Below are 26,135 nucleotides of genomic sequence, written 5' to 3'. Positions count from 1 at the left end.
AAGAGATTTCATTAACGGACATTAAAGTTGTTCACTGTTACGTTAAATTAATTCATCTCCGGTCACACAGTTTTAATTACAAAAAAGTTCGTTAATTCTCCAGGATTTAATTTTGAAAACAAACAACTATCTATATAGATATATGTGAATTTTAGATAAAATACTCGCTGTAAATTAAGGGTCCATATGTGTATGTATCCTTGCGATAACAGCGTCACGTTACTGAATACTTTTTTCATTTTTAATACGCACAAACTATATTTTGGATCCTCAGAATTTAAATAATTAACAATTTTTTACTTCTTATTTGATCCTGAAATGTTTACATTTTACCATTCTAAACACTTCACTAAACACTCTTTGAAAAATTCTTTAATGAACTGTTTACTCTAACTGTTTACTTTAACTGTTTTTGAGAACATAATTTAAGAATAGAACCTCGGTAGAAAATTGTTCTACCAAGCACTATAAGAAGCGCCATATTTCGTATATTTCACATTGTTATGTATATTTAATAATTATTTACTCATATAATTCTTTTACCACATTTACTCCATTTCCACAAAGCAAACAATTACTTTCGATAAAATTGATCAATATACAGTGGCTACAAAAACTATTTACACTTAGGTACCATTATTTCCCTATCAATCGTTTTCTTATCAGGTTCTACATTTCACTTTCACAGCATCAAATACCTGTAGTCGCATGAAAGTATTACTACGTGATACGAAATTTCATGTACTTGAATCTCATTAATTATTATGTAAAGCCAATTATTTTGTAGTCACCATGCTAACTTCTGTCCGACTCAATTATGCCACTTCTTTCGCACAACTTTGACGATATTAATGCGTATAATTAGACGATCGTCGTTCACTCGCAAAGAGCGGATACAACGAAGGAGAATCGATAAATCACACGTTAAATCTTCGATTCGATTCTAGATGCTTCAACACAGCAGATGCTTTCCACAGCTTCCATACTCGAGCGATTTACAAATTTTCATAATAACTTCCGATCTGTTGGAACAAGCAGACTTCGTCAGAGGTAGAGTTTATCTTTTGAAAACGTGTTTCCGAACGGAAATTATGTTATACCGTAAATTTCCGGTGGCAGTGGCGATGCAAGGCCGATGAAGATCGACTTGCATTCGGTATGCCGGTGAATTTGCGTAAGTGGGAAATCGTCGGAGCAGACAGGCTCATAGACAGGTTAGATCAACCGTGATACAGCTGTTAATGACACCGCCAATTGCGTTAATTACCGGCGAGTATATACATTAAAAATTTCATTAGCTCGTCGTATTTGCTCCGATGATTCGAAAATGACACGGAGATAAACATGGAAATTATGCGACACAATTTTCTGCTCTTTTTACCTCTTAAATAAAGATCCTGCTAGATTTAACAACAAACTGTGTAAATGCGGCAGCTTATATAAAGTATGTTTTAATTAACGAGAAAAAAGCTGGCGTTAATAGCATTTAGTAAATTTATGGACGTTTAATGAGCGAAGTTGAAATACGATAAAAAATGTAGGGTCAAGTATTTGTTACATAATTAGTATAAAATTTATTGCGCGTGATTAAATGATTGTGTTATCATTTTTTCCTTTTTTTTTGTTTAAATGTAATGCATAGTATAAATAATGAGAACGAGCAATAACTATATATGATTTATCATAATGACACTAATTTATATCCGATGATATAACTCACACCGTTGTTTAAATTATTTGTATAATATATAGTACTCGTGAAGAAAAGTATTCGATTTACAATCAATTATAAATAGAAGAAATTGTACGGTGAATTGTTATACAAAATTCTATTAGAAATATTAATAGAAATCATTTTAATTAGACGTGGTTTAATGTCTTAAACGGTAGATATTAAAAGAGTTTACGCTTGCTACCCTTTTAATTATTCTGTTATTAAGAGTCCCTTTTCTTTGGCAATTAACAGAAAAATCTTGTTAACTATAATGGGATCAGAAAAGCTGATTTATTTCTTGTAATTATTTCATTTAAACATAACATATTTATGAAGCGTAATTGCACTTCATTTCGTAAAAAGATGATTACACGAAAACTTATCCTTAACATAAACCATGTTACATATCGTAATACATCTATTTTTTAACTTTAGATTGAAATAATCTCTGTGAAATCAGTTAAAGTTATCGTCAACCTCGCGTCAATGATTGAGCGAATCGGGAATAGGAAATCGTTGAACGGTCGAAAAAATAATGTCAAGTGGTTCAACAAGATGTCGATCGAAGTCGCACGTTTTTCTTCGAATTGCAGGAAATAAATCAAGTTTCCTATTTGGTATTAATAAATCTCGAATACAATAGGTCACTAGTTAATTTATACGTATTGACTTGCTGTTCGAAAGGAAAAATTATGTCAAGTATATGTTAAGATTTTCTGATACAGAAGGAAATGGAATTTATTTATAGATTCGTGCCCGATGTATTGCACGTTTAATTTGTAATACGATATTTTCCAGACAATTGATAGAATTAATTTTCCAGAATCAAATACAATGAGAATACAGAATATTAAATAGAATCTGATAAATCTTTCTCCTTGAGAAAAGATAATTATTTACGTTATTCCATTGAATGTAACTGTTAATAATTCATTGATAATATATCTACGTACTCGAAAGTACTTGAAAACAATTTATAATTAAATAATTCAGACTTTGTACTCTCTTCAGAAAATTAATTATTTGAAAGCCGATGCCGTAAAGTGTTCATATATAATATCTTTCTATAATGTATTGTCATTCAAACACTATATAAAATACTTGTTTATGATATAAAATTACTAATAATACCATGTAATAAAAAATCATATAATATATAAGCAAAACATTTAGCAACAATTGGAAGAGAGATAAAATAAGGGTATTAAGATTAGTAAGAGAAGAAAGTAATGAATTAATTATATTCAAGGAGTCAATCGATGTATAAATTTCACTTATTTGTGTCTACGATTATACCTGATGTATAATAAGCAGATAAAGCAAAAATATTGTACGAACATAAGAACAATTTTTGAAAAGAAATATTGCAAAAGATTTCTATATTTTCTTGATCTAACTGTGTCTTTTTACTACAATGAAAAACCGACGATTCTATTAGAAAATGAAGAAAATATAAAATTGTTTAACTTTTCACATGTTATCGAAAGCTTCTCTTATCTGAAACCTAAAACGAGCTACTCCTGCGTGGAAGTTTTCCACAGATTAGATACATCTAATCGTTGATCGATGTCGATGCTGTCTTCTGCACTTAAACGTTTCTTCTTTCGCCATATCACTGTCACTGCAACTAATGGCTTGGATCTATTGTGTTTCAAAAGATCGAAATCTTCTTCTTTCGTTGCACCAGACGTGTACTAGACGTTCAAGATCGATTGAAGTATTCTCACAAAACTTTTCCACCCGTAACGATTATTTGCGATTCAATTCCCAGATATGTACATCTCTTGTCAGTCTTTTTATCGTCTCAATAGCACCCCTAAATATTATATTTAATTATGATATACAGTCGGACCCCCTATAACGCGAACTAAAAATTTCGCCACTAAAAATAACGCGATTAGGAAGTTGCTGGAAATGACTCATTTCTAAAATGAAAATATGTGCGTTTTTGCAATAAGAAATTGCATTGTTTACAGCGTGTACTGTGTAACAGTTATTATTATGGAACGCATATTATCTTGCCGTATTAAAAAGGAACTAATCAATGATTGAGTTTATTTTTTGTTTCTTAGATAGGTTTATTTATACTTTGCGTTACCGGAAAAATGGTTATAGATAAGATATATAAAAATATATAGTATAGGAAATATTGTTTTCATTTATAATAACAAAGATTAGTAACTATTATCTAGTGTTACAAATATACCATATATCTATTGTAATATGCTTCAAGTATCATTTTATTGATTCTTCTTAGAAACACTTGAGTTCTAGAAGCTTTATTTAAATAACTTCATAGTCTATTTCAGTGATCAAATTTGGTAACTTATTTTGGAAGCAAAATTATTTACTCAGTAAACATATTTATATTAATAATTATATCTGAATTTAGTAAATGTAAACGTTGTCAATTTTACATTACATTTCGAACTAATAAAACCGGTATCAAAATTTATATGCATACTTTATAATTTTAGAGGTTGAAGTCTGATCGCACTTAAGCACCTAATGTATGTATCGAGTCGATATGCAATTCATATAATGTATACAAATAACACACTTTGAAAATCGACTTTCGAATTCGATTTTATTCCCGTATATGGCACGATCGATCATGATTTCAATTATGTTGCATTAATTTCGAAGTAAAAGTACCATCCATAACAGTCGATATCACAATGCGCGACGCACAAATAGCTCATTATAATAGAGGTGGTATTAACGATTCGCGCATAACTTGATATCGATAACCTCCGGAAAATCCAATTATGGTTCGATTTGCAGTTCAACATTTCAGCTGATTGTGGCCAGGCTACCTTGAATGTCTATTGAAATTCCATAGTACCAATCCTCGTGGAAGCGGTTAACCAAAAATTTCGAAAAACTTGACATTTTAATGAGAACTCGTAATTACTCTTCCGACGTTTATACATTTACGGGATAATTTTGTATACATAGTAAAAGGATAATATGATTCCTCTCGTATACAAACATTACTGATTTTAAAAAAAGATTAGCTTTCAATGGAAAAGCCGTTTATGCAGGATATTCTTGTTTTTACTCTTTCGGTATTCATATAAAAATTTCATATAAAATTTCGGGATTTATCGTATCCAGAAATAAAAGAGCAGAAAGATACCATCGACGATTTATAAAAGTTTTCGAAGGAAAGAGAAGAAGATTTAGAAACAATCGATGAAATTGTAAACGTATAGGTATAATGCCCACTTTGTTTAGATACAATAAAAGCCATATTGTCTAATCTTTCGCGAGAAACGTTAACCTGCAAAAAAACGCACATACGTATTTTATTCTAAATCTGTTATTTCACTCACGCCGTCTAATATAACTTATCATGTAGAATATTGGATGAATTAAAATTTGTCTTTAAATAGATATCTTTATATCTAAAACCGATGATTTATATTCATATGCATATACAGAGTGGTTGGTAACTGGTGGTACAAGCGGAAAGGGGGTGATTCTACGCGAAAAAAGAAGTCGAAAATATAGAATAAAAATTTTTCGTTTGAGGTTTTGTTTTCGAGAAAATCGACTTTGAATTTTAGCTCGGCACGCGTGCACTTTATCACGTCTCGTTATAACGGATCTCACTGTAGATCGTTGTCTCGATGGAAAAATTAAAAAATAAAAACTTTTATCCTATATTTTCGACTTCTTTTTTCGCGTAAAATCACCCCCTTTCCGCTTGTACCACCAGTTACCAACCACCCTGTATAATCATCTTTTATTCCATCTATTAAAAGGATTGCTACGTTCAAATTTCAATCGTTATCGCTTCAAACAAACCCTTCTAACGTATTGAAAAATATATTCTTCCAAAAAGTTGATACTCGCGCATCCGTCGCGAGCTAGACGAGGAAACGGAAGTCAAGGATACCAAAGAATACGAAAGTCGAAGTGGAAGGAAATATACCTGGCGGGTGAGAACGCGCTTGCGTGAGGATCCGCGTGTATATGTGTGTAATGGTGGAGAAAGTTGTACGCGCACGATGCAGCTGATGACCTTGAACTCCCTGTTAATGTTCGACATCGTGTTCCTGTTCTTCCTGTTCCTCGTCGGGGTCTCCTGCCTCGTGTATTATCTGCCCGCCACTCGAGCGCATGATTTCGCACCGCACGAAATCATCACGGCTAGAACGTCGCAGCGTCACGACTCGCCAATCGACAATGTTTAAGGTGAGTGAACTGCTGAAACGTTTGCGTGGCTTTAAGCGATGATTTACGATCACCGAAATCGGCCACCAAAAGACAAATAAAATTTAAAGGATATACAGCGGAGGTCGTATAGATGTAAGTAGTTCTGACAAGTTAATTGAAATTACCTTTTATTGATACATTTCGGATATATTTTTGTGTTTGAAACACTTAATTCAGGAATAAGTAGCTTTTCTATTTTACGTAATTAATATAAATATAATAATAAGTGAATCTTCTATTTTACATGAGTTGTGAAAATAAAATTGTCCCATTTATATGCTCATCGTTGTATATGTTGGTACCTACATAGGATTATTAAGTTTCTCAGGATCGTATTAACATTTTTGTCAGCTGTATACTTTCCTGTAAATTCCATTCATAATCACAAGATTAAGAATATCTAAAAACTGAAGAACCAGAGGAATATGTAAAAACATATTTTATAACGCGTACCTCTATTAACTTACATATTTGTCTTTTGAAACACTAAGTAAAAACAATATTTAGGAACACCATGTACGAGATAGCAAAAGTCTGATAAACCAGAATCTCTTCGCATCTGATCCCAACTTTGAACACGTCCTATAAGTTTCGCCTCTTCCTTGATATTTTTAAAGTACCTAATTCAAACTGTATAAGCTGAGCTCCTTTTAGCTGCTTCGAAGAAGACTCGAAAAAGCAGAGCAATATATTTCTTTCCGGTATAACGTATCGTTTTAGTTTTACGTAACCGACAATAGCCAGACTATCGCCAAAAACCGTATTTTTCATACGATCCGCAAGGGGGTTGTAAAGGAACGTACAGTATATGTATACGTTTCCACTGCACGGGTAAACGGTATACAGCGTGTTCCACACAAGTAGCACAAGTTATAACAATGAAGAGGTAAAAGATGAAGGAGAATTTCATTAGTCAAAATTATGATGCACATGTAGTTGGGCGACAAAAACTAAGTAGATATCAATGAAGTTTAATGAAAATAATGTTAGCGTTACATATGTAAATTTAATTTATTACAACGAATACAAAGAATACAAAGAGTACATCTGCGCATTTGTTATTGCATTTATGTGCTAATAAATTAGGACCTAATAATAAATTTCGTATCATATAGTAATGATATATACTTTCATATGATTACATTAAATTTGGTACTATGGAAACAAGATGTAAAATCTAATTAAAAAATGCTTCATTGGAAAATACGTGAAGCAATACATTTTCTAATCATATTTAACGAAATTTCATTGATACTTATTTAAATAGCTTGTCCTAGTTGCGTGAGTCATCCTGTATACCGTGTTCTTTAACCCTTTGCTCGCCCTTCTCCTGTAACTAATGTACCTTTCACTCTCCGTACACTCCGCAACATCCTCCAACAGTCTTTCCCATTCTGACATTCCAAAGATCCTTGACCGTAGCATTTGCTTCAGTGTTTTCAATAAACTATTGCATATTCCTAAATTATATTCTATATATTCGTGTATTCTTTTACTGCACAGTTCAACGAATGTATGTAAGTTCCGTTGAAAGATCTGCGGTCGTCGAATACACACTCTGCAAGGAGCGGATAATGATCGACGCTTGGACGAAGTTAATTCAAATAGTATTACAGATGATACAATAGATGCAACTGAGATGCAAAGATCTGATTTATTGAAAGTTAACAGTGAGCAAGAATTCAATGCTACAATTTGTATTAATCATCACGGGACACCACGTATTAAACTTTAAAACTGATCATTAAAACTCATTCCTTTTTTAGTGTTATTTCCATTCTTCGATTTATGAATATTTTATTGCCGGTATAACATTCGCATTCTAAGTAGTAAACTTGGTCTTTATTTTCTCGAAAAGTCTATATTTCTCGAAATTTCCTTTCTTCCCTTATTTTTATTTTCTTCCAATCGAAAAAGAAACAAGCTCAATCTCTTGAACTCTACCCCATGAATATCACGAAAATTTCTTTGGATCGCTTTACCCGCATTTTTCCTTGCAGGAAAATCCTTTTCCGCGTGTGTTACCCCAAGTGTGGGTGTAGACAACTCGATACACATACATATAATATTGCTCATACAGAGGAACGTAAAGAGGAAGCGAAGCTTCGTGAAAGTTACTATAATATTTGCTGATCGTGGCTGTAGAGAAGTTATTTATTCTACATGTTCGTTGCGAAAGTTTTCATCGTTCGTGTTCTGTGCTTTCAAATATCTACTAGGTATGCTAATTAAATATACAAAAATAAATACGTAAATTTAAAAAATTTTAACATTATACGTATGTATTGAAAAATAAAAATATTTTGATATATACCCAGAGAGAAAAAATTATTGTGAAGTTATTCTTTGTTATTTTTATTCCTGAGGGATGAGCAGAATATTTAATTTCCTAAATAACGTATCATAATGAGGAAAAAATTAATTATAGTGTCATATATGTGGGTTTTTATTGTTACATATTGAAATAAAAATATATTGTTGAATCGAAAGAATCATTTTATTATATCAATGTAGGAAAAATGTATAGAATGCTCTTGTAAAAATGTATAATACGCTCTTTGAGAAAAAAAATCATTCTTTATTGAAATTATACTAAAGATCGAAATGGAATAACTTAAAGAACAAGAAGAACATTTTATTGCTTTTCCGAGAGTTCAATTAATTCCGAAAGTATATTCGAATAGTAATATAGGATTAATATTTAGATAAATACTTATCACATATAATACCTTATCATAAGTTGCTATATATCGTCACACATATAATATCTTATCATAAGTTACTATATAACGTGTAATAGGTTCTTATATTTTATAATCTGATTAAAAGTAAAGATGATTAAAAATGAAGAAGTAAAAATAAAAATTTAGATCACATAAACTATACCATTACATAACAATCCTATATTACTCAAAATATTTCAATTTTAGTAACATATTTATATTGATTTTATTGTTAGGTAATATAGAATTTTTATTTGGAAAGTAGATCGATCTCTCATCCTCTTAATTCTTATTTCCACCTTTTTTGTTGAAATTTTACATTGCAAAGTATAACAGACTGATTACCATACATGTTTTTCTTGTTGCCTAGAACCCAAAATTTGTAAGGTCGTCAGATCGCAACAATACAGGTGACCCCATAAATCAACTCCTTCAAATCTGGCAAACCATCACTCTTTATTACAGAGCTTGTTACAAACTATAATGGCTCACCCGCTGTGCAAGGTTCCTAATCGCGTCATTGCCTTTTTTGCCATTTCAAAGGAAACTCTGATCAATCACGTCTATCCCACATTACGTCTTATAAATATTCCATTAGCCCTGCAATAATAAGATTATGATAGCCTCAATTGCAAGTGTATCTCGATCAATTCACGATCTCATTGTTATAAATGAATCGATCTCAACCTTTAACCTTTGCGTCAAGGGTTTGAATTTTGATAAATTGCTTCGACACAATGGCCTCTATATAGTTAAAACTCGAATAAAATTAAACTAGAAACATTCAATCGTTTGAAACTGTTAGGACGTAATTAAGACATAAATATAAATATACGACGCATATGTTGCGTCGTCTTAATTATGTAAACCTTAATTATTATATCGTCGATGATCGATACCGACGCAACTATTGAGTTTTTGTGAGTTACGTTTTGTAGTGTAACACAGCCTTAAAGAATTAATCGAACGGATTTACAACTCGTCATCGATATTTCATAACTGTTTACTCGAATCATTAACTCTTGAAATACCCGAATGGTCAGAATGGCCAATTTGTAAGTTTTCGTAGAAATTTTATAGGTTTAAAATACACAATGTATCTTATATCAATAGATAAAGTTATTTGATAATTTTGCAATGATGTATGCATACATTTTATAGATAAATCTTGCATTAATAATGGATAATATGTACATACAATTTACGTATGTATATCTTTCATTTTGAGTTTTAGTACAGCTTTTATAATTTAGTCGCGAATAGTTCTATTTTTAATACTACGAAAATAATAAAATGTGTGATGATACTTGCTTCGTGCAATTTCCATATGTTCAATCATCAATATCTTCAGACCCACTCAAACTGCTATCTGAAAATTGTCCCCGAATTAATATTGTATCTCGAAATTGGCAGCGGACACTGCGACTTTGGAAATAATCCACCGCGATAACATCGGCTTCCGCGTGATTCCATGTGGAACGATTCTCGTTCGAGTGGATCGCACTTTGATCGTTGCGTTACAATTGATTCGTGTTATTTCCCATTCTACATCTCTCTTTCTCTCCTTTTTCACCCGAGACGATCGCGCGTCGCTCGAAATAACGAACAAGTCTGTGACAAGTTGACGGCTGTGGATCGCCTGCTAATTTTTTCATATTTCATCGAACCACCGACTGCTGTACAATCCAGCTGAAATTTAAATTCTCGTTGACTGGCTGACGCACACACGCGCTCGACCTTACTATCCGATTTAATGCGTGACCAGAGCGTCATCCATCTGCTTCCTACATTTCCGGCGACAGTGGCTGATACTAATGTCGTTGCTTTTTTGTATATCGTGCTGGTGAATTTTTAAACGAATTGAGAATACGTGACGTCGTGAAACTGCAGATACGAGAAAGAAACGATGTTCCATGTATTATATTACGTAGACGCATACACACGTTTGTGGAAGTGTCAATTAGAGGAACTTGGAAATTCTATTACTAATTTCTTAATCTTTGATTGTATTAGATTAAACGTGTTAATTTATTCGATTGGGGAATCGAATTAATTCATTGTCAGGATTATCAATCTTCTGGAGATAATAGATTTTTAGCTTAGGAATTTTCTGTTTTTTTTAAATGTCGTTTTCGCGTTAAAGGACAAGTTACATTTACATTTGGATTACGTGGAAAAAGACGTAGTGAAGCTATTCTTTTTTCATTTTCTAACTTCTATGCGTGTATTATGCATATCATTTATGAAGTTCAACAATCAAGGGATCCCCTGGTTAACAGATTAAGAAACTCTTCAAAATCGTTACATATTAATGAAGATTACCGTCACTTTACCAGACACTTTATTATTAATCAATGTTCAGTGACAAGTTACATTTATCATACATATGTAAGTTAGGTATACTTAAAAATATTTGTATCAAGTATTTTTATTAAAATCTGTGCTATGAAAATCTACACAGTATAATTTTACTTAAAAGGTAAAAACCACGAGAAACTCCAAATATTTCAACGTATTTGGAAAATGCAGAATCATGCATTTTAACTAGGGATGGCAGCATTATCCTTTTAATCCATAGAAAGTTAATTCAGATATGTATGTAGAATATTATCGTCTTTAATTGAAATGTAGTTCATGAAATATTGTAATTTTTCGTTATATATCGTATTAATATCTTCGTAATAACGTAATATTATGGTAATAAATTTGTAATTATCGTTAATTACCAAATAACTTCGTCGGAACTTTATACTGCTGGTTTATATTAACGTTAAAGTAAATGTTTCGTTAGTCGCTGAATATAAGTACTTTTGTTTATGTTGTTCAATTAGATCCTGTAACAAAACAGTAAAACATACTCGTTCGAAGTTGGTTCGCGTCCGTGTGAATTAATTTTGTATCGATTGTGACATGTGTGTGTAGTCTTAATTCATCGCGTTGATTGATGCGTCGCCGAAAAAGCTTTCACCTATTAAACTAGCTGACCAATTCTGTGCGAGTTAATTCGTAATTTAGTGAATCAGGCGTTGATTGAATCGAGTTTCGGGATTAAATTTCAACAACACGATTGCATGAAATTTACTTTGATAGAATTATTGCTTTCCGAATCGTGCGATTTATCGATTGTAATCTTTGTTTATAAAAATTTCGACGTTCGATGAAAAATATAATTCTTCAAGTGGAAAATATTTTTATGATTAATGTTCTTCATAGAACGAATAGAATTTACAAAGAAGAATAGGTTTTATGTAAATTACGTTCAATGGTTTTATTTGTTATATACAAAGAACAGAATATATGATGCGATTTAAGTACATTCGTTTTACACTATTTTGTGTTCTTCAAATCGACAATAAATTTTGTCACAGTTTCAAACTTTACTTACGTTCATCTAATACGGGTTATGCCCGATCATCTAATACGGGCTATGCCCGATCATCTAATACGGAAAAGTACCTGAAAGAGAAAGATACCTTACACAGGAAGACCGTCGCTGGGAACCCTGAGCAAAATGGGGTTTCCGAACGAGCAAACAGGTTCCTGGTTGAGATGTCTAGATGTTTACTCATGCAATCAGGGCTCCCTGACAATCTGTGGGAGAAGTTGTGAACACGGCATGTCACACAAGAAATCTATGCCCATCCGCTGCTATCGGAGACAAGATCCCACTGGAATTATGGAAAGGTAAGGGATGTGACATCCAAGGGGAGATCAACAGACTGAGAGTATTTGGGTGCAGAGTCTGGTACCTGAGAAATCCAAGCGGAGGAAAATTCGATAGCAGGACAGGTGAGGGGATATTTGTAGGATACGACAGGCAGGTAAAAGGCTATAGGATTTACCTGCCAAAGACCAAGAAAGTAATAATATCTTGTAATGTCAGGTTCGAGGAGAATACGTTTCCCTAGAAGAGTGTTAAGATGGAGGTCTTCAGAATGGATATGGGACGTAGAAGATTTTGAACTTGGAAGGGGAGTTGACTGGACTGACGTCGAAACACAAAGTGATGGCGAAAACGATGAAGGGGAGACTGACTACTTCATGGACAATTTAACGAGTGAGAATAATCCGGGGGAGGCTGTGAGTGTACCGATTATGCCCAGGAGGTCGGCAAGATTACATAAACCAAAGACATGTGATAGTTCATATAATATATAATATGCTCGTTTAATTTATTTTGTTTATTCGTTTTAGGTTTAAAGTTGAGCAGAAGATAGTAAGTCTGTTAAAAAGTTTGTAAAGTTAAACCTCTTTTAAATCGATGAAAAATTCTTATAAAGACCCCTTGAGAACTTAGCCTCCATCGACTTGATCAAATTTTGATCCACTTTATCCTTTTAAGATAATTGTCTGCAGAAGTGGAAAGTCCACTTTTCCTATTTTCCTAATTGGAAGCAGTGAAAATTGTTAATATTAATTGTTTCATATTAATTTCTTATTGTTTAAGATTATTCAAAACCCTGCGACGAGATAATTTCATCTATAGTAATTTTCATTTCAAACTATATTCATTGAAATATTCATTGAAAATTTTCCAAAACTTCGCTTGCTTTGTTTTATCGTCCTCCAGAAGATTTTTACTTTCTTGAAAACCTACCTGAAACGACGATATAGCTCAAATCTGTCCTAAACCTAGCACGAAACTAATTCGAACTAATGCAAACTTATGACAAATATTAGAAATATTATATACAGTACAATATATATAACAGCAAAAATATTTTTACATATACGTAAATCGAAAAATTAAGGCTGAGCAATCTCGTACGTACAGGAAAACATTCACGTTTCTTTTGACAACATATTCGAAACTCATCAAAATCAGCAAGGTGTCCTTTATTCTAAATAATAATTATAAAATAAAAACTCAGTTATTTTTATTTTATGAAAGCGCGCGATATCCAACAACGCGAGAACAATCCAAGCGAATCGAGATTCACTCTTCGTTAGACGATCCCTTGTACTTCATAATTTCTTAATAAATCCAAGATGGTAACACAATATCAGAGACGTATTGGAAAAATGATGGCAGCCGACATTATTAAATTACGATCGGCCAAAGGAGAAACTCGCCAGCGAGTAGCAGAGTCTCGCGAATTGAAGTTCTATTTGTTCGTTGATGAAATTTCGTGGAATTAGGCGAGGCACTCTCTGGTACTGCCATTAACGGATTGTCCTCTAATTAAACATCCTGTCTCCTCGACTGCTCGTAACGAGCGTACCTATTGCCGCCTTTGCCTTTACGAACAATGTCGATTCGATCCGCATTTAATAGAACGAACCTCTTAAGCGGCCGGAAATTTTTCATTCCTCCAGCCAGTTCGGACAAGCCTGCAATTTCACGATTCCAGATACATGCTTGTCGTCTGATCGATTATCGACGATTTAATACGCGTTTGGTCGTTTTCAACTGAACTTCATTCGTTTCGTTCGTTCAAACAAAAATTGTATTTCTTACGAAAGAGAATTAATTGGTACGAATGGGAATGAGCCTGTTCGATAAACATCGTGAAAGAGTTTAGAATATTTTTGCAATAATTCTTGTCACGCTTAATAATTAGTAAATTGCAGAGGTTTATGTAAATTCATATTTTTATAAATACGATCAAGGTAACAGAAGAATAGTATAAGTATACATTTGTTTTATTTGTTGAATATTATGGCGAATATTTAATTTGTCATATTTTACGTATGTCTGCATATTATGTACAATCTCAACATCTTTCCACTATCCATCATTCTTCCATCTTCTTGGGCTTTTTCAAATTTCCCTCTTCGCTTGAATTGTAATGCTTGCGTTGATATTTTATTACATTGAACCTGGTCAACTGGAAATTTCATCGAAGTCGTGACGAAGAATTAGCAGACTTTCCAATTACTAGAATTCCAGATTGAGCAAGTCCGAGAATCGCATAATTCAAATTGAATAATCTTCCAATCTCGTTTAAACATCTAATCGATGACCCAGTTATATCGGTATTGTGTATTTGCTTGATCGTTAAAGGATCTGTAATTTGCCGGATCTGATAAACCGCAGTTTGCCCGACTAACTATACCTGTAGATTATACTTAACCAATATAAGAAATATGTATCGATTAATAACTTCTCTCATTAAAAGATTACTTCCTACTTTATTTATATTTATTTAAGTGTTTAATATAATCATATATAAAATATGTTTGTAAATAAAGGTTATACTGATTTATTTATAGATTTCGTTTAAAGAGAGTAATATATTTCGTGTAATATGAAAATAAAAATTTAAGATTAGGGTAAAAATAAACAAAATATTGAGTCCAATTGCTATGATCTACACATAAAATTTTACTTCCTTCGTAATCACTTTCGCTACATCATGTTATTTTTTTCACTTTATTAATTACATATACCTATATTTTTCTCATATTGTATACTCAATAATGTAATTAATATTAATCTGACAATATTACCAACTAATCTTGTAATAAAATTTCAAAGCTCCAACATAAAACTTAAATATCCTGCGCGCACCTTTCATTTCTCATCTTAGGAAAGAAAAGAGAAGATAACAAGTAAAAATCGATATATTGGTTTTAGAAACTGCTGTTTCATTCAGGTTTTATTAATATTTATAAGTAAACTTTCTCATTATTCCGTTTATACTTCCCAATTATTCGCTACATACATTGATAATTTGCAATATTTAGTGAGAAATAATTTTTCGCTCAGTGTATGTTTGTAATAAATGTCTTATAACTTCTAACTCTATAAACTCTATATATCTACATACGATATAAAGTTATATATCTTCGAATTGATTTCGAATTTTACTATAATAGTCACGATAGTCTCTCGTGTATCATCACTATGCTAACGAAATTTCAAAAAGTTTCGCATAATGTACATAGTATATTGATAAAAATTTTCTGTGCTAAGTATTCGAATACTTTCGTCAGTTACTGTACATAATCTGCTTTTGAACGAATCTAGATGGAACTTTTTTTAGCGAGCAGGAAACGGTCGCGCAACTTCACCTCCGCTGTTAAACGAATCGATACATCAATGCATTATAACTGACGTTCATCCCTTAGCGAGGACACGATATTTTCTTTGAAGGAGTAGGGACCAGGGAAGAATTAGTTTCTCGCGACATATTTGTCGCGTTGGAGCTAATACTTGGAGAAAGTTTTGCCGATCCTTCGAGCAGAAGGAATTAGTTTCGATGGAAGCTCTTTGACGAGCGTTCAGCAAATACTTGGGCCAAGACAAAGTTTTCAAGCTGGAGCGATTGCCCGATAACTTCCTGACATTTGCATCTAAAATATACACAGAAAGAATGGATTGGTATCGGTCGAAAAGTTTTCAATGGAAGTTCATCTGGCCGACGGAATTCTCGATGGTATCGTGATCATCGCGAAAGTTTGCATACACTTGGGACAAATTGTGTCTGTGAATTAGCGGTTTAGGTTTGTGTCTCTGGGTTCGTTGCAGTTCTTTTTATTACACGCCTGTGGTCAGTGGAAATCAGTAGACAGACCGCGAATGTTTATACAATCTCGTATTTCTATAAAGAAGCAAGGAAGATAGAAAGTTAGATAAAAGAAATAGAAAACGAGAATTAGACTTTTTGCTATCTATAACTTCGTGAGTTTTATTTTCTAGGAAATTCGTTCGCCTTTTGTCGATATTTGTCCAGGTATTCATGCAAATTTGTATCTTTATGAATATAGTTAAAAATGAAACTTAGATAGAGAACAGTTTTATCTACTAAATATTGTAACAGTTATAATGGATGAAAGTAATATAGAAAAATTGCGAATTAAATTGTTAAGTAAGATCGTCAATTAATCCAGGCGTAGGTGTAACCGTATGTACTTCACACGCGAGTAAGTAGGAATGTCAGTTTTCTTAGATCAATACCAGTCATCGTTAATGTGCTTAACTCAACAGTTCATCAATGAGTGGTAAAATTATAGCTTCGAAAATATTCATTCTATATAAGTTACAATCACTTATATATTATATATTTAGATACAATTCGAAGAAAAAATTGATTCTGAATTAATATCCTCGATGGACCTGAACGAGATTCTTATGATCTTTAAATATGTATATCTCAAATGAATTATTGCGATCATTGAAGATTGTAAATTTCGATCACTGACCAATTTTCCAATCTCACTATATCACTTCCATTTATCGTACCACACTTTAGATATTTTACACACTGTTGTATATCATATTGCAATCGTGCACTTCTGCAGCCTCAACTTTTCCTAAATACGTACAATTTCATAAATCTACTTATCACTGTATTAATATAATATTACGAGTATTACTTATCTACTTATCATTGATATAAGAATCACTAGCTAAGAATCACTAATTAATGGTAAAATTGATAAAAGTGGACTTTTGGCGAGAGATAGCAACTGGAATACACGGCACCATTATTTCAACACAGATCAATCTAGCTGTCCGCTATCCCTCAGGCCGACTACTCGATGCGAAGATTTACAATCGGTAAATCTGCACGCGTCGTTGCAAACGATGTGGTACTGGCGGGTGCAAGGTGCTCTGCATTTGATTAAAAATCGATCCTGCCGAGGCCAACGAGTTTTCATTTTCGATCTGTGGCTACTCGGTCTTCGGACCGACTGCTGCTACTCGAGCCGCAATGGCTTTGGGCTGAGATGAAATTGATTGGAATTCAATGTTCATATGGGCTTGTATCTATATCACGTGAATCATCCAGAGAATTAATACCGGAGAATTAAAAATTAATTTAAAAATTGTCTTCGAAAGCGTGAGCATTTTATGTTTTCTCGCGAGAACAGTGCTAATTGGTTCCACCTAATGCGGGAAGTAAAATGTGCAGTAAAGTCGTTCTTTTAATAGGAAAACTCGTAATTTATTGAACACGTAATTACTAGAAGAAAAAAGATTATTTACAATTGTGAAAAGTATATAATAAAAATAATAAAAGAAGAATGCAGAATTAAATTCAACATAATAACACATTTATAAAAAATAGTACGTATGGAAATACACATTTCATATTGAAAAATTAATACTTTTGTTTTGGATGCTATTCTTGAAAACAGGTTTTTGTATGCGATGGAAATCTGCAAATGTTACACATATGTTTTTCTTACTAGCGTAACACATACGCGACATCGTTTTCTTCTGTAAACTCGGTCATTTTCTCAATTTCTATTCATTCTATTTTGTGTTAGTTGAATTTTCTCAGCAATTTTCTTGGCATGCCTAGATCATTATTTCCAGGGCTGTACTGTGCGGAACCCGGCCATATAAACAGGTCTGTGCACTCGCTATGTTGCTAGGGAAAAACGTTCGTCTCTTGAGTCAAAAAACGAGACAGTTGGCAAAAAGAAGTTCTCGTTCTGCGAGACAGACAGAAATAGGTAGAGTGTCTCTGTCTCTGTCTGAGATATTCGTAGTATTTATGTATATGTATATGCGTGCCACGCATGCGTAAAACGGGACCTTTGCTTGCCCTCCATCTTGATTTTTTTTGACTCAAAAGATAGACGGTTTCGTCAATGTTTTCGGTATCGGAGTATCCAAACCTGTTTATATGACCGTGCTACGGGCCATTCTCTTCTTCGTTTTTTTTGGATCTATTCGAAATAGTATGTAATCTGTTGGACATCTGACCCTTGTTCGAATTACGAATTAATAATTAATAAATAAGTAAGAAAGCGTACTATCCAAAAAGGCATATTGACCAAAGTAACGTTATCTTCAAGCGAATATATTGTAATACGAAAATAACGACACGCTACTGTTTCTCTTCTTGCTCTTCTTCTTCGTATCGGGTTCGTAGCCAGTAATTCCTAGTCACTGTCCTTCATCAGCTGCATTTCAAAGCACCTATTCAACGATTTGTCAGCGTTTTCCACTTGCTAGCTTAGGGTTTAAGCTCTAGGCCTTAGAAAAAGGTATTAAACCTCTTCCCCTCCCGTTTTATGGTCACAGCAGGATCAGAGAGAAAGACTTCTTCCATTCCATCGAATGAAAATAAAAAGGAAGGGCTTCTAGTTGGTAGACTACTATCACCTTGTCTAGCCCAAGGGTACGGGCTCCTAAGTATAGGAAACTCTCGTGTTTCCCTCACGCAATAAAAGAAAGGTAAACATATTAGATTATAACATAAGAAAGAAAACAATGGACATAATGTTGAAGTTACATATAAACACAGGTGTTTTTGAAAGTGTTCCTGTTAATCCTAATGTTTTCTTCGGCTCCATATGACACTAATTGGATGCCATGTTTCAATAGGTATTATTAAAATGTAGATAGGTTGTAAATATTTGGTTTTAGTATTTCATACAATTTTACTATCTTTCGTGTGTTTCACGCTCTTTATGTATAAGATATTCGAAGAAAGAAAATGGTGGAAGAGATAATATAAACGCGAAGTAACAAGAAGAATAGCAACGTAAAGGGTTTACTTTCCGCTCAATAGTAATTAGACGCGAAAATTAATATGATTTGTTCGGATTATAGAGGATAAAATCTCCTAGGGACTGTAAAACACGAACCCAAAGGAAAATAACCAAAGAGAAGATACAGTTCAAAAAAAATTGAGAGCCAAAACAGTGATCATTGTCACGTTGTTTCAATGATACGATTAAAATTCAGATCATAAAAAGAAATTTTACGATTATAAAATTTGTGAAGAAATTTCTCGAACATTTAAACATTTAATATTTTTATACCGATAGAGAAACTGATCATGAAAACAAAGGATTAATTAAGAAATAACTGTCGAATTTGTTAAATACATTTCTCCCCTATTAGTATGTTATATTATAACTTATCGCACATTGTGTATGAAATACATGTATTGTTATGCTGCATTGTATTAAAAATTTTTCATTGCGGTTTATTTTAAAATTCTGCATATAAATTGTTTTACTAGCGAAAATATTAATGTATCATCGAGATATAAGAAAAACAAGGTACTCGTGAAAATCCGATATAAATCCAATATAAATGTTTACATATTATACAGAAGGTGATGTTGAAACTAAATGTAATTACGAGCTTTTCCATTCACACAGACCAATTTCACATGTTTTCTCTTTCACAGCTGACTCTCAGGTGCTTTTCTCGAATGCATACGTATCCTCAATTATTTCACAAAACCACATACACACACACACACATTTTCTAGCGCATTTAAATGGATTCTCTAACGTAATTTGGAGAATTAAGACCTCACATTTAGGAAGCTTTAAACTGAATTATCTGAGACGTTTGTTTCACTGTATTTATTCGCAATGATATTATGAATATAAGCACATTGAAAGCAGAGGTGAAGGGTTAGAATGCATCATTAAATAGTTATAAACTGTAATAAAATTAAGTATTAATAGGGAGAGTGGATAAGATGTACAAATATATATGAAATAGAGGTATTATTTTTCAATTAAATTAATTAAACATCAAATTGAACATTCTATTCTTATTAATCGTAATAAAAATAAAAAATTTGTAGGCTTGAAACAAATTTAGAAATGGATGTAACAGCTATTTAGGACGAGATATTTAGGGCAAGTAGTATATTTCGGATACATCACAAAAGTGCTTGAATAGTTAATGATCCATTTCTATGTACATTCTATGTATATTTTCAGCTCACTTTCAAATTTTATTGATTAAAGCGATAAACAAATTCCGAAATATTTTGTATAACACGTAGATACATAAAAGCTTCCTACGATAAATTAATAAGTGCATGCATAATAATGAATTATTAATGTGACAATTAGTTAAATGCCTCAGATAGAACGGTGATAAGAGGAAAGTAACAGCGACTTAGCTGCAATAACTGAGCTGTGAAATCGGAAAAAGCGGAAAATCCTAATTCCAGTTGAATCTTCCTTAACTTTCGCTACAAATTTTTAATACATTGGAAATTATAAACTAACAAGACCGTGTGAGAATTTCGTAGACGAGACTTTAGATTGTTCATTGATTTTTCAAACGTGAACACAATAAGCTTGCGTCTAACACGAAACAAGTCGAGAACAGTGGGCTGCTACGGTGGAACAGGATTGAAGCAACGTGTCGTGCAGCTAGTCGAGAACAAACAAATGTAAACAGGCCGGGGCGTGCATATTGGATGTATCGAGCTTGTTGGCCACGGAGCAGAGCTTCGATTATTTCAGTCCCCTTTTGTTCGTCTCGTTGCTTCCGCTCCATTTCAGACTACGAACCATACGCCCGAAACGCGGCTTTCTTAATTAATTCGATCTCGATCGGAATACGTATGTACATGATTTCATAACTGCATTCTGTCAACAATAAGAGGAATAAGGCAATATTACGATGCAATGATGAATATATGGGATCTTCCGCTTTCCTTCCTCTTTCTTCTCTTATTTTCTTATTTTTCTCTTTTGTTTAGTAAATTATAAGCTTATCATTCCCCCCGTCTCCGTGCCGCTTTTATATTGTTCTTTGAGAAACTCTTTATTGTTTGGGGTTGCTTGGGATGCCTTTCATCGGATACATTCTTTAGTTATTATTAGATAGCAGACTTTTACTCAATTTCACATCTGTATGAGTGGAGTATAATTTAAAAAATGTAATCTAAATAGAAAATTGTTTTACCCATTAAATACTGCAAAAACTACTACACTCTGAATATTTTTTACCTTTCTGTAAATTACTTGCATTCTGTACTTTCAGATTTCCCAGAAATACATAAATATTTACAGTGTAATGATCATGATGCTCTTCAAGTATCATTTTGAATCAAGAGAATAAATCCAAATGTTTGTTTTTGTGATTTTAATAAAGAATTAAATAAATCAAAATGTTTCCTCCTTCTTAGACATATACTAAGATCTTATAGTCAAGCTTCAATATTCTAAAGCTCTTCTCACGTTTGTTTAATGTAGGTTTAACATCGCATCAACTACCAAGGTATTAACGTATACATTGAAATTTATAAAGCTCTCGTGATATTTACAAGTTAATTGAAATTCCTTGTAAACCTTCTTTCATCGGCCTTCCTTTACCGACTATATTGTTCTAACTCGTTTAACTATTCTCGTAAATACGACACTTGTCCATTAAGTCGTCACAAAGGGCACGCGTTTAGCCATAGCGTAGTTTCGAAACTTCAAGAATGCGCGGTTTAACTGATCCCTCAACATTGTTAATCACAGTACATCTGTTACCTTGAAAACTGGAAAGCATCTATTATACCTGCCTTCCAAATTGCAAACTATGTCAAGAATCTTTAAACTTAATTTTTAACTTGTATTATTAATAGAGTGCGGATGCATGTTATGTAAATTCATTTTTGCTACTTATACAGTTTAATGACTTCGCCTGATTTCCACTGTTTAACCCCAGCCATTTCACAGTTTGGATTAAGTTCCAATAACAAAAAAATAAACGGTTATTTTCGGTATCAACAATTTTTTGAACGATGAAAGTTCCTTTATGCGGACTAATATCTATAACGGTATCTAAATAAATTTATTGAAACTTAATCTAATTCGTTTGATAAATTTCGAAGGTTAAGTAAATTAAATAGAATAATAAATAAAAAAAGATATGTTATTCTTATTTCATGAAATAAAGTTGCGTATGTCATCTCTGTAGATATTTTAAAACAAGCACATTATTAAACGGAAGTATGGGATTTATTTGTTGCAGGATGCAAACGGACTTGAACGGAGGACCTGGTCTCGCTGTAGTAGCGGGAGATGTACTTGCTCTGCGAGGAACAGGACTTGCCGCTGCCGAAACATGGGCTCTCCTATGCCAGGCAGCCCAGGCCCTCCAAGATCTTTTTCTCTCAAGTAAGTTCTTATTCTCATTCGACAAAGTATTCTTACTTTAAAAATCCTCAACATAATAGTGAAATGTAAAATTTCTGTAATACTCGTAACGCTTACAAATTTTTTTTCAAAAAATGCTGATTATCTCATTGGGGTTTTGAAATGATTAATTGTTAATCGAAAGATGTTACAAAATTATGCATTCAAGAAATGAAGTTGTTATATGTTTTATTATTAGTAACACCCGCGTCAGCACCTATTGTCCGACTCATAACTTTTATATGCAGCCGCTCAATGAAGCTTCCGATGTATAGTTTTTGATATGATCGCATATCAATTACGACACTATGGGGTAAGATAACCAACAAATTCTTTTCGGCCGTATACATGTTAACCATTTCATATGTTATTCGTAAATTGTTAAATTATATCTATAAGAAGATTATAATTGAAAAATGTTTGAAGAAAATGATTCGAATATCCAATTTATATATCTATATAAATATATATGGAATATATTTCTTTCTTTATTAATACTATTTGGAAAAAGTATGTTTTAATTTTGTGAAAAACAATAATATATTATGTTAAAAAAAATGACAAAAGTAAATTTCCGGTACCGGGAATCGAACCCGAGCCTCCTGGGTGAAAGCCAGGTATCCTAGCCACTAGACCATACCGGATTATATTAGAATGTCACTAAGTTTCAAACAAAACGCAGTTTTTGAACACACAATTTTTCACTTGTATATTAATATTTAAATTACGTTACATAATTATTAACAAAGCGAACGCCCTTGTTAATTTCAATAATCATAAGTAACGTATGCCGACAAAGTCAACATTCTGAATAGCTTTTCCCTGTACATGTTATCGTTGCTTGGTTTAGTCTCCGAGATATTTGCAAAAACCATTAATTTAGTTTATGTTACGATTATGCTTCTGTAATTTTCAACTCACAGAAGAAAGAGAAATCAATGGATTAGGTTTGATCTAAATTATTCTTCGAACGCCGTAAGGTTGCCGATAACGCTACAATTCGTATTAATCTTTATATTATACTATTTGTTACGTCGCGTAACATTCTACCTAGCCGAGGCCACACACCGCGGGCAATATGGCAACCAGATGTCTTCGGATACTCGCAGCGTATCTTCCATGATTGCAAGGACCTTCCATAAATCACATAGATTTCCTAGAAAAGGTCCTCCAAACGAAACAAACATCTGGTCCGGAGGAACTTCTAGAGACTATTGTCTACCACGGCTTAACAAGGGAAAGTCAGTTTTTGTCACGTACGCTGCAACTTTCCTCCCACTAACCACTTTCTCTCGAGGGCGGTCAAGGCCCTTCGTTTAACCAATTAAAAACGGAGCCTATTCCCTCACTCTCCTAAATAACATCGGCACCAACGAATCCGATGGTCCTGTGTGCTAGACTCACTCATCCTTAGCTCTCCTCCGAGACAGCATCGTCTCCCAAGAGTACTGTTTTTGCATCCTTCGAACGGTCAACATCCTTCGAGCGGGCATACACACCCGCAGATCACTCAGTCACTCACTCATCTCGTACATACGCACCAGTGTAACTATCCTCGTTATAAGTTGTGGAATAAACGGTGAAATATAACTTACTACTGTGTCATATTCATATCAACCACCTCTGTTATCCTAAACGAAACAGGGGAACGACTACTTCGCGGCGTCGATTCACCGAATCGTAGCGAGAAGTTACGCCTCTCGCTGACGCGTTTTCCTCGCGACCGCGTCTCTCCGCGAACGGTCGTAACACTATTGTTATTCGAAATTAGAAACATTTCAGTCATGATATTGAAAAAAGAACTGTTCGATTATCAAAATCGTATTGTCGTTGAAAGAGAAACGTTTGTGAATATCTCAGAAATTAAAACCAAGCGATGGTAATATATATAGGGAAAAGTTCTTCAGAATGTTGAATTCGACAACATCTATTAATGTCATTAAGATTGGCAAGGTTGTACGTTTTGTACATAATTTTATTACATTATTAAAAAAAGTTGTGGATTTTTATGCAAGCAAAATAAAAAGAAAAAGTTTCAAAAATAAATTTCCGGTACCGGGAATCGAACCCGAGCCTCCTGGGTGAAAGCCAGGTATCCTAGCCACTAGACCATACCGGATTATATTGTGTCCTTCCTAAGTTTCAAACAAAACGCATTTTTTGAACACACAATTTTTCACTTATATATTAATATTTAAATTTAAATAATTATTTACAAAGAGAACGACCTCGCTGATTTCAATAATCTTAGACAAATTGACGAAGTCAACATTCTGAATAGTTTTACCGTATACATGTTACCCCTGTTTGGTTCAATTTCCGAGATATTTGCAAAAACCTTTAGTTTACGTTACGGTTACGCTTCATTTATTTTCACCTCACATAAGAAAGCAAAAATTATTGGGTTATGTTTGACTTAAATTTTTCTTCGACAGCCGTAAGGCTGCCGATAACGCTATAATTAATATTTATCTTTGTATCACATTATCGTTATTCGAAATTGGAAATATTTTAGTCACGATATTGAAAAAAAGGCTGTTCGATTATTAAAATCATATCGTCGACGAAACAGAAGCTTTTGCGGTTATCTCTGAAGTTATAGGCAAACAACGGTAACATGTGTAAGGACAAATTCTTCAGAATAAAATTCCTAAAATTCCTCGATAAAAATTTCAGTCCTTCAGATCGGTAAGACCGCCCATTTTGTTAATAATTTCATTAATTTACTAAAAAATACTATGGATTTTTATGCAAATAAAATAAGAAAAAGAATTCAAAAATAAATTCCGGTACCGGGAATCGAACCCGAGCCTCCTGGGTGAAAGCCAGGTATCCTAGCCACTAGACCATACCGGATTATATTGGGTCCTTGCTAAGTTTCAAAGAAACAGTAGTTTTTGAATATAATTTTCCACTTGTATATTAATATTCAAATTATGTTAGATAATTATTTACAAACCGAACGCCTTTATAATTTCAATAATCGTAAAATATGCCATGAATAGCTTTTCCCTATACATGTTACCGCTTCTTGGTTTAGTCTCCGAGATATTTGCAAAAAACGTCAATTTAGTTTACATTACGGTTATGCTTCTTTAATTTTCAACTCACAGAAGAAAGAGAAATCAATGGATTAGGTTTGATCTAAATTATTCTTCGAACGCCGTAAGGTTACCGATAACGCTACAATTCGTATTAATTTTTATATCATATTATTGTTATTCGAAATTGGAAACATTTCAGCCATGATATTGGAAAATGGGCTGTTCGATTATCAAAATCGTATTGTCGTCGAAAGAGAAACTTTTGCGAATATCTCCAAAATTAAAGCCAAGCGACGGTAACATTTGTAGGGAAAAGTTCTTTAAAATATTTACCCCGACAACATATTTTAAGGTCATTAAGATTGGGAAGGTCATCCGTTTCGTAAATAATTTCATTAATTTACTAAAAAATACTATGGATTTTTATACAAATAAAATAAGAAAAAAATTTCAAAAATAAACTTCCGGTACCGGGAATCGAACCCGGGCCTCCTGGGTGAAAGCCAGATATCCTAGCCACTAGACCATACCGGATTTCGTATCCTGCGTCATATTGGAACTGTATTTAAAGGAAAGATGTACTATTATATA

At 33.2% G+C, this 26,135-nt stretch overlaps 1 protein-coding gene and 4 non-coding genes across 9 annotated transcripts in view; 1 reads left to right on the top strand and 4 right to left on the bottom strand.

Annotated features, from left to right (window-relative positions):
• The window catches only part of LOC117230666, a 148,433-nt gene that overhangs the window by 58,202 nt on the left and 64,096 nt on the right, over positions 1-26,135 (top strand). For 3 of the 5 annotated variants that reach the window (XM_033488338.1, XM_033488357.1, XM_033488347.1), the window contains exons 2-3: positions 5,562-5,914; positions 22,337-22,482. In XM_033488338.1, the coding sequence (XP_033344229.1) occupies positions 22,338-22,482 (145 nt within the window). In that variant the 5' untranslated portion in view covers positions 5,562-5,914; position 22,337. The remainder of the gene's footprint in view (positions 1-5,561; positions 5,915-22,336; positions 22,483-26,135) is intronic. The other 2 variants (XM_033488371.1, XM_033488363.1) reach the window with 1 other exon arrangement.
• Trnae-uuc lies at positions 23,073-23,144 on the bottom strand. The gene has a single exon. It is a non-coding gene; the product is annotated as a tRNA-Glu (tRNA).
• Positions 24,548-24,619, bottom strand: Trnae-uuc. Its single transcript has one exon. It is a non-coding gene; the product is annotated as a tRNA-Glu (tRNA).
• Positions 25,285-25,356, bottom strand: Trnae-uuc. Its single transcript has one exon. It is a non-coding gene; the product is annotated as a tRNA-Glu (tRNA).
• On the bottom strand, positions 26,007-26,078 carry Trnae-uuc. The gene has a single exon. It is a non-coding gene; the product is annotated as a tRNA-Glu (tRNA).

This window comes from Bombus vosnesenskii, unplaced genomic scaffold (assembly GCF_011952255.1).
Source record: "Bombus vosnesenskii isolate JDL3184/JDL3185 unplaced genomic scaffold, Bvos_JDL3184-5_v1.1 scf7180000013263, whole genome shotgun sequence".
NCBI lineage: Eukaryota > Metazoa > Arthropoda > Insecta > Hymenoptera > Apidae > Bombus > Bombus vosnesenskii.
The sequence above is the reverse complement of the archived record's forward strand: the minus strand, read 5'-3'. Positions and strand labels throughout refer to the sequence as shown.